The 9,545-nt window shown below is 39.6% G+C and overlaps 1 protein-coding gene across 1 annotated transcript; it reads left to right on the top strand.

The window, feature by feature from the left end:
* Positions 1-1,328: 1,328 nt before the first annotated feature.
* LOC139458489 (uncharacterized) lies at positions 1,329-8,642 on the top strand. Its single transcript, XM_071239926.1, has 8 exons — positions 1,329-1,380; positions 2,563-2,796; positions 3,815-4,048; positions 4,825-5,058; positions 6,733-6,966; positions 7,239-7,318; positions 7,642-7,738; positions 8,377-8,642. The coding sequence occupies exons 1-8, from the start codon at positions 1,329-1,331 to the stop codon at positions 8,640-8,642; spliced, it is 1,431 nt and encodes a 476-aa protein (XP_071096027.1).
* Positions 8,643-9,545: the final 903 nt, after the last annotated feature.

Below are 9,545 nucleotides of genomic sequence, written 5' to 3'. Positions count from 1 at the left end.
GATCCCCTTAGTCGCCTCTTACAACAAGCACAGTCGCCTTTTTACAGCAAAAATGGGTTGCTGAAGACCTATTCTTGCCCGGATCTTCACAGGTTCTCTGATAAAAGCAAACATATCTACATGTTACTGTTCGATTCCGTATTGACTTGGCCCCAAACATCCGAGTCCGACATCAGGTCATCCTTATCATCAATCCTATTGCAACCTATGCTGGTTATATGAGGAGAGTAAAGGATCGGTTGACCAAGCTCAGTGACTTGGTTGGTGACTGACTGGATTATTTAAAGGCCGCCATCATACAGGTGGACCACTGATGAGTGGGGCGTAAAACAACGGACACAACAATAACAACGTTGATTATTAAACATCATGCAGCTGTTTAACATTTCCCACCGACTCAAATTAGCAGGGTTTCAGATCGGTTGATGTTTTTTGGACACTAAATGTTATTCAAAATGTTCTGAAGATATTTGAACAAAGTTGAATTGGAAAGAACATAGATAATAAAATGATAAAACACTTAACACAACCAGGAGACATATCCATTGTATGATTCCGGCTGTATCATAAGATTGTGAAGAATTTCCAATCGAAATTTAATAAAATCACGATAATACCTAATACCATTTATCTAAATTACTCCTTAATTCCCCTTCACAAACACGATAATATAAAGCGAATAAACAAACATGTAAGAAAGCGTCAACATAAAAAGCTAGAAAGATTGTAATGTGAACAACGTTAACTGGTTTGCTGCTGGCGATGTCTCCAGACAGCTGAAAGCTGAACGCACAAAGGCACTGTGATGCTTTGCTGATTTTGTTTCCAGAAAAATAGTGAAGATGAATGATAAACGAGCGTATGTCATCACCGGTTATCAAGTGTTGTATATATTCATTCGATAGTGATAAATATCCTGGCCAATGTTCCACAAAGTAATGTTAACGCGACATAGATTTGTTTGTTGTGTTTAACATCATTTAACACTCAGCACTATTCCCTCTGTAATCGATGATGGGTAGACAGCCATACAGTACTTTGTATCGGAAGTACGTTCAGCTTCTCAAGACAAATGTGGACAATATTATCTAAGGACATCACACGTGTCACGTAACCGAGACTAATCAGAATGAACATCTGTTCAATTAAACTTTGTTAAACTTAGTTAATAGCTTAATTGCTGCACCGTAAAGCATATCAAACTGTTAGGTAAATAGAAATTACACGTGGTCCAATGTGATTAATTCTGTCCCGTCGAGAAGGTTACAATCTTTGGTATAAATATGGAGACACCAACCCTGTCTGACAAATCATCCCGATTGTCTACAATGCTGCTCATCTCTCTGTTCGTGGTTGTGTTGGGGGTTGCTGAGACACATGGTAAGTATTTCAACCGAATTTTCGACCATACTTTTGCAAGTCTCATATGAAGTAAGGATAAGATATATGGGTGAACATTCTTTGTTACAATTTGGAGCGTGTAGGCCATAACGTTGTTATCACCCACTTGCTTGATAACGGTGTGAGAACCTACACTGAAAAGTCACTCCAAATTGTAATTAAAGAGGTCGTTCATTCATATATCTTATCCCTACTTAGTACTCCAACTTCTAAATGCCTCGAAGAGAATTTCTTATTTTGAAGTTTTCGGTGTGGACATTGTACTTCAAAGTCTGCTCTACACTGAAAAGACACTCCAAATTGTAATTAAAGAAGTTGTTCATCCATATATCTTATCCCTACTTTGTACTCCAACTTCTAAATGCCTCTACAAGCAGTTCTCATTTTGAAGTTTTCGGTGTGGACATTGTACTGGAAAGTCTTATTTGTGTATCCCAGTTATGCAGATATTATATACACGTAGAGACAGATGATGCTAAATTTTGCTTTGCTCTGACATAATACACGATGTTTATGTTTAAAGCTGATGATAATGTATGTTTCGTGTCTTCATTCATAGATATTATAGAAGTATATTGTCGCTCACAAGCATAGAGGCACACATACTAGTGTACATAAGTCGTGTTCAGTTTTAATGTGTGGCTACAATGTGTCTAAGCAGCCGGGTCAAAGAATGTATACACCCATCTTGGCTAAATACAAAACAGACAAGAAATGGTTTATTCAATATTGATCAATTTGATACAGGTAGCATAGTGTTTTGGGTCTGAAGTTTACATTCTTTTGGCGACTGTTTTCAGCCAAGTAACGTAAATGGTTCAGCAGTGCTTAAAAGTTTTCAAGGCGTGTAGTTGCCTGTCAACCACGGGAGTCAAAGTTCTTGCTAAATGTACAGAGAAACATTTTCAAAAACATACAAGCACATCCTACAACTAAACTCATAATTACCATGCTTTCATATTATTTGTTTATGAATAGATAAACATACTGTTCCCGTTTATCTTACGGCTTGATTGATTACCCAGGAAACAGAACGCGCAGGTAATTCTTTTGTTTTGACCATTGGGGCCACTCCATGTTCTGTGTTTGAAGGAAAGGAGGAAAATATAAGTTTTTAGCTTGGTATGTGATATACGTACAGGCGTGATTGTTTGTCCTCAGGTGCTGTGATCCCCGTCGTCGGGTCACAGGTCTCTTCCTCTTCAGTCTTCACCTTCGGCTCCACGAACTACGGTCCACAGTTTGCCGTAGATGGCGGATTTGGCACCGACTTCTCCGCTGACAACACTACGTTTGCAACAGCTACCTCAGACACAACGCCCTACATGGACATCGACCTCGGCAGCAACTTCCTCCTCATCTCCGTCACCATCACCAACAGGGGTGACTGCTGTTGTAAGTAGAGTGAGATGGGGAGGTGGGTTTAACGCCGATTTGAACAGTATTTCAGTAAAAGACGGCGTTTCATTTTAATGAGGAGGAAAGCCCAAAGAGGTGTAGCTGTAAGGTTTTGACACATGAATCGAAACACAGATCGAATATTCGCAACTCTTGTGAAAAGCTTCATCGATTTAAATAGATATGTTTGCCTACAGATATTATGCAAAATGGACAAAGTATTTTCTTTCAATTTTGTATTTTTTACTTTTTCAATCATTGACAGACTGCCCTTCGAAAAAAAATATTATCTATATATGGAAGAAAAAATCTTTTTCGCTGAAAACCTGTTTCAGTATGTGTAAGAAATCAATATTATGAAAAAAAGTTTGCATTCAACGCTCAAAGACAGTTATCGACAGAAGGTGTTGATTGTTGATACAAGTGCATATTACAATGTTCACAATTTGTGGTAAATATCTTGTTTGACAAATGTAGTGTTTCACGTCCATGAATACCTGATGCCAGTTATCAGATTGTCATGTATATATCTGAATATCAGTCTCCTGAGACACGCGTGATAAAAATTCGGTTATTATGTGTAAAACATGATTCACTCGGTTATTAAACAAAATAACTGAGTTTTTGCAGGTGTTACATATAATATCTGACAATTGTCAGTTATTATATCAAAACTGATTGTGCGCTGACGTTCCTCGCAGTTAATCAGTTGAGATCATACCCCAGAATCGATTTTAACGATTTTGTTTATCCCAAAAATAATTTGTGGAGATAATTACCTAGAATTACAACACGTTCCTGCTAAACTCAGTACCAGCCATCTAATTCCCATGTCACAATATGTCCCCAGGACCTTGTGTTAAGCTGTGTGACCTGGCGGATTGTATGTCATCATGCCCCAACAGCGTGTATATCTGTTCATGCAGTCGACCAGATGGTTACCTGCCCCAGACTATTTGACGTACCTCGTTAGTGCCGAATAAGATTTCATCCCCCACTCTTTCCATCTTGGCAGCTGAACGTCTCCGAAACATCAGAGTCGAGGTGTACAATAACAACCCAACACTCGGAGGAACGCCTCAAGTCTGCACTACAATCGGCAGCACCGCCCCCGCCGCCAGCTCCAACACCACGTTCACCTGCTCTGCCATAACATTCGGAAGGTATATCCGTCTGAACAAGTTCAGCAAGGTCGACGCTAATGACATCCTTCAGTTAGTAGAGGTGGTCCTTGATGGCGTTCAGCTAAGTAAGTATTTTACTGTATATACATAAAATGGTAAGATATATGAGGTTTGTGAAAAATAGAACACAGAATTCATTTATATAGGTTATATTTCATATTGAAATTGTGACATTGACCTTTCTGTTTAACGTTGAACTAACAAGTTGGGCGATCTGTAAGACTTGCATGAGGACGAGTGCGTGAGTGAGTTGGATGTGTTTGAAATATTAACATTTCAATAAATCTGTTTTACTTGCAAACAATCTGTAATGTCCAACAACGTTGGTTGGCTTTAACGCCGCTTTGAACAGGTTCAATAAGGGATGAAACTTCAGTGGTGCAGGCCGCAACGTATAAATTACCACTTTTGTGAAACCCAAGAACTCTTGTTGGCTTCAGATATATTTGGTTTCATTCAAATCTTTGAACCCGTGAAGATCCGGGGAAGAAAAGGTCTTCAGCAACCCATGCTTGCCGTAAAAGGCGTATGTGCTTGTCATAAGAGGCGATCGGGTTGTCAGGCTCGCTGACTTGGTTGATGCATGTCATTGTATCCCAATTGCGAAGATCGATGCTCATGATGTCAATCACTGGTTTGTCTGTTATTTACAGACTGCCGTCATAGAACTGGCATATTGCTGAGTGAGGCGTTAAACAACACACAAAAAAATAAGTCTTTGATTCGAACGTACAATTTGAGGATCGGGAAAGGGTTCCCGCAACAAGTGGTTGCAACTCTACAAGCGAATTGTGGACTTTTCAGATGTGATTTACCTACAGCTGTGATTATTTGTTCCCAGTTTCTGTGATCCCCGTCCTTGGGTCACAGGTCTCTTCCTCCTCAGTCTTCACTTTCGGCTCCACGAACTACGGTCCACAGCTTGCCGTAGACGGCGGATTTGGAACCGATTTCGTCGTTGACAACACTACATTTGCAACGGCTGTTGGAGACACAACGCCCTACATGGACATCGACCTGGGCAGCAACTTCCTCCTCCGCTCTGTCACCATCACCAACAGGGGTGACTGCTGTTGTAAGTAGAGTGAGTGAGTGGGGTGGGTTTAACACCGATTTGAACACTATTTTAGTTGAAAACGGCTAAATGTAGGAGGAAGGCTTAAAGGTTGGAATACTTAACGCATTGTGGCACCTAAGACCTTGCTTACCAAGTGGGGTGTGCAGACGTTATCATGCCTGTATTTATTGCTTGAAGTAACCTTATGATCTAGAGTAGGCACTGTTAGGTATTCATTTGTGTGGATATTCACAACTCGTGCAAGAGTATGTATACAATCTTTGAGTTAATTGCCTCATTGATTAGATGGTACCAAGTTATCTGTGTGTCTACAGAATTGTCCTTACATCATGAAACCCCTATCGTAACCTATTTGGCATTCCATCTATGTATAGAGCTTGAAAGTAGTTAATGCGAAAAGACATCATTTGCATATTTATCATGACCTCAAGTTTATCAGGTTTCTATATTGCTTTGATAACACTATCCATCCTAACATAAAATAGTTATAAAACTGTCATACATACATGATGTATACCTAATGTATACCTAAGTTATTCACAAGGTATACATTAGGTATCAATGACAGTAAATATATACCTAAGTTATCGAGCCGTGAAGATCAGGGGTAGAATAGGTCTTCAGCAACTCATGCTTGCCATAAAAGGCGACTAGGCTTGTTGTAAGGGGCGACTGATGAGATCGGATGGTCAGGCCTACTGACTTGGTTGCTGCATGTCATCGATCCCAATTGCATGGATCGATGCTCATCATATTAATCATTGGATTGTCTGGTCCAGATTTGATTATTTACAGACAGCCGTCATATAACTGGAATATTGCTGAACAACAAACCAATCAAACCAACCAAAGTTATCAGCTTGTACATATATCAGAATATCAGGCTCCTGAGACGCACGTAAAATCCCCTAAGTTCCCCTTACTGTTCCGTGGCAGTCCTGGAACTATTTTATATGTTCTAAAGGATGTATTCATGTTGTGGACCATTACTCAGTGATAGTGAAAGCAATTATTTTGGAAAATTCTTTGATTGCATCTTTCTAAGGAATAACAACGAATTTCGTTTCATTATTAAACAAAAGATTGATGATAGCCTTTTGTGTTTCCTGCCATTACCACTCCACAGCGTAACTATCTAAATCTCCGACCTGAAGAAAATGCCTGAAGGGCAGAAGTATGTTAACGTAACCCTTAAAAAAATAAAACAATATAATAGTGAAGGCAATTATAAGGGATGCTTGTTATTCTTTCTCGGAATTATCGGCGGATTTGTGTTCATTATTGAAGAAAATATTGACGATAGCGCGTTGTGTTTCCTCACTCCTCACATTCTAAATCAATCACCTGATGAAAATGCCTGAAAAGCCAAAGTATGTTTGCACAACCGTACAAATAATAAAACTTTATAAACCTAAAATAAAATATTTTCTAGTTTTTCTCACTCAATTTCATCCAACAGTCGAACTCTTAGTTTTTTCATATTTCAAATTAATGTGTAAAAAACGAATACTACATAATGTTTATAATATTTATCACATATTACCTTAATAAATGAAAGAACGTCACATTCAGCTTTCGCTGTCGTTCTTGTTGCTGTGGTCTGCTTATGGATACCCCGATATTGTTGACTGCTGAGTAAGACATCAATACTCACTCTTCCGATATTCACAGCCGAGCGTCTTCGAAACATCATCATCGAGGTGTATGACAACAACCCAACTCTTGGAGGAACGCCTCAAGTGTGCGCCACAATCGGCAGCACAGCCCCCGCCGCCGGGTCGACCACGACATTCGTCTGCTCGGGCACACCAATCGGAAGGTACATCCGTCTTAACAAGTTCACCAAGGCGGACGCTAATGACATCCTTCAGTTAGTGGAGATCGTCCTAGATGGCGTCCAGCAACGTAAGTATATGACTGTATTTATCTGATAGTACGATGAATGAGGTTAAAGGAAAATAGCATCACATTATAGTTTCATTTATCTACTTTTTATGATGAACAAGGGAGATAGTTCCATGAACATATAACTTGATCACTTGCTTGAAAACGGTGTTAGCACCTCCATTCATTGTAATAAACAAGTTTTTATTCATAGATCTCCCTCCCTTGTTCATAAGGCTCTAACACGAAAATACTGGTTAAGATGGCGTAAAACCCAACTCACTCCTCCACAGAATGTCCTTGCAATCACTTCCAGCTGGACGAGAACTGTTTCTACTTCTCTGGATTCCAAACAACCTTTGCCCAAGCGAAGGTAAACAACAACATCGTATCCTTGTGCAAGATTACTTACATTTTATATTTACAATATAATTTTACACAGATAATCCAATGTAATATGGCCAGGCTAGCATTACGTGGTCGTGAGTGAAAATCTCAGATAATGAACCTTTCTCGTTGGTATCACACAATATGTAAACAACTAAAACTTTTCCTCCCACGAGCTAAACCTAACTCACTCACTCGCGCGAGGAATAAGTGGGATAATGTTAACCCTCAGTGTTTTCAGTACACTACGATGATACGTTGAGCGTTTAAGGCTAAATGAATACTGAAGTACAGAGAGTCTTGTTACAGGAATACTGTAACATCATTGGAAGCAATCTTGCTATGATCCGCACCCAGGCCCAGAGCGACTTTGTCAACGGTGTACTCGCTGCCAGTGCTCAAAAAGGTAAGTTATAACAAGCTAATAATGTTTCTTTTCCATTGTATATCACGATTAACAGAACAACAAATGTTTCCACTCAGACCAAGACCTGTAGTTGTGTTAGATAACAGTACAAACGTTTTTGTCAACGGGGTCATTAAAATAAAGACAAGGCTAGGATCAATTGACAGTCGATTGGTTTTAGTCCATCAAAGAACGCACTTTGTCTGCTATTTCAATCTTCGCTGTTAATCTGGAAGGTTTTGGTGACTCTACTGATACAAGGTGTCAATGCTTCAGTTTCACACATGCGGCTGATTAGAAAAGTCTAGACCTAGCCTGAACATGAGCCTAGGCCGTGATGCAGGGTCCATGGTTAGGCTAATCTGGGCAGGACTTCACGAAATAATCACTCCATTGCTTGTCGCAAGCGACTTTTAATTTGATCAGAAGGTCAATCTCGGAGATTTGTTTACATGTCATCGTACCCGACGGCGCGGGAGTCATAACGTCAACTACTCGTTGGTCTGGGTAAGACTAGGTTATTTTCAGGTTACCAAAATTTGTCTGGAAAGTTGATGACTGTGGCGTAAACACAACAAATAAAGAAACAAATAATAAGTAATAATATATATACTCACTTCATATTTTCTGTCACTTAGGTCAAGAATACTGGATTGGTGTGACCAATCTTTTTGACCGGTTCCAGTGGCGATATCTCTTTGGTGACGTTGTTCCCCTGAATGGCTTCACATCTCCCCTCGTGAATGGCACGGGCACCTGCAGCAGCTCTACCCCAACGTTGTATCCAGAAAACTGCGCCGTCCTGGGGAAGAACGACGCCGGCCAATGGGAGTGGGATGACGAAGAGTGTAATAGGGAGGAGTATTTCCTCTGTTTGGCAACCCTGTCCATACCTACATCCTAGATTCTTAAGAGACCAATGTTTTAGTGAATTTAGTTTGCAGCGATGTACTTGTAAATAAAGAATTATTATTATTATTATTGTGTTGTGTAATTGGCGTAAAAAATTATATGTATTATTGGGTTTTCTTCAACATATTTTGCTGTATATAATAACAATGCAACACACATAAGCTGCGTTTTTGGGAGTTGACGGCGTGTGACAAAACTCTCCACAAAACTGTATGATAAGAAAGATGACTTCATCTTTCTAACAGTCAACTTTCCCTTTATGTCGAACAATATTCCATCAGCTTCATGCTTTGGTGTTTAATTTTCACAACTTTAAGGGTAAAATCAAGCTTGCTCTTTCTACAAAGAGCGTCACCAGCCATTTGCTCCTTTAGTTCTTTAATCAGGTTTCCATCATTCAAGGCCTCAGCAACACTTTCAATATGGTTTTTTCAATGGGTTTTCAATTAACAAATGTATTACAAAATTCACTAAGTGTACAAATCAATAGTACACACTAGAGTTGTTTGTTATTTAACGCCGCACTCAGCAATATTCCAGCTATATGACAGCGGTCTTTATATAATGGAGTCTGGACCAGAAAGTCTAGTGATTGACATCATGAGCATCGATCTATGGAATTGGGATACGATGACATGCATCAACCAAGTCAGCGAGCCTTACCACCCGATCCCGTAAGTCGCCTCATGCAACACAATATTGAATGACAGTGGTAGTACAATATTCAATGACAGTATATACTACTATGACAGTGGTCAGTATCAAACAAAAATACAGTGATAACAGCAAAAGTCAGTGATAATAGTATATTCATGAAGTGGCGATGGTTGTCAAGCTTCCGAGATTGGCTTGTGCCTGGAATCAGGGGTGATGAGTGATCCTCAAACGAAAGCTG

The sequence above is a fragment of the Haliotis cracherodii genome, unplaced genomic scaffold (assembly GCF_022045235.1).
Source record: "Haliotis cracherodii isolate W230 unplaced genomic scaffold, xgHalCrac1.p SCAF_13, whole genome shotgun sequence".
Classification (NCBI taxonomy): Eukaryota; Metazoa; Mollusca; class Gastropoda; order Lepetellida; family Haliotidae; genus Haliotis; species Haliotis cracherodii.
The sequence above is the reverse complement of the archived record's forward strand: the minus strand, read 5'-3'. Positions and strand labels throughout refer to the sequence as shown.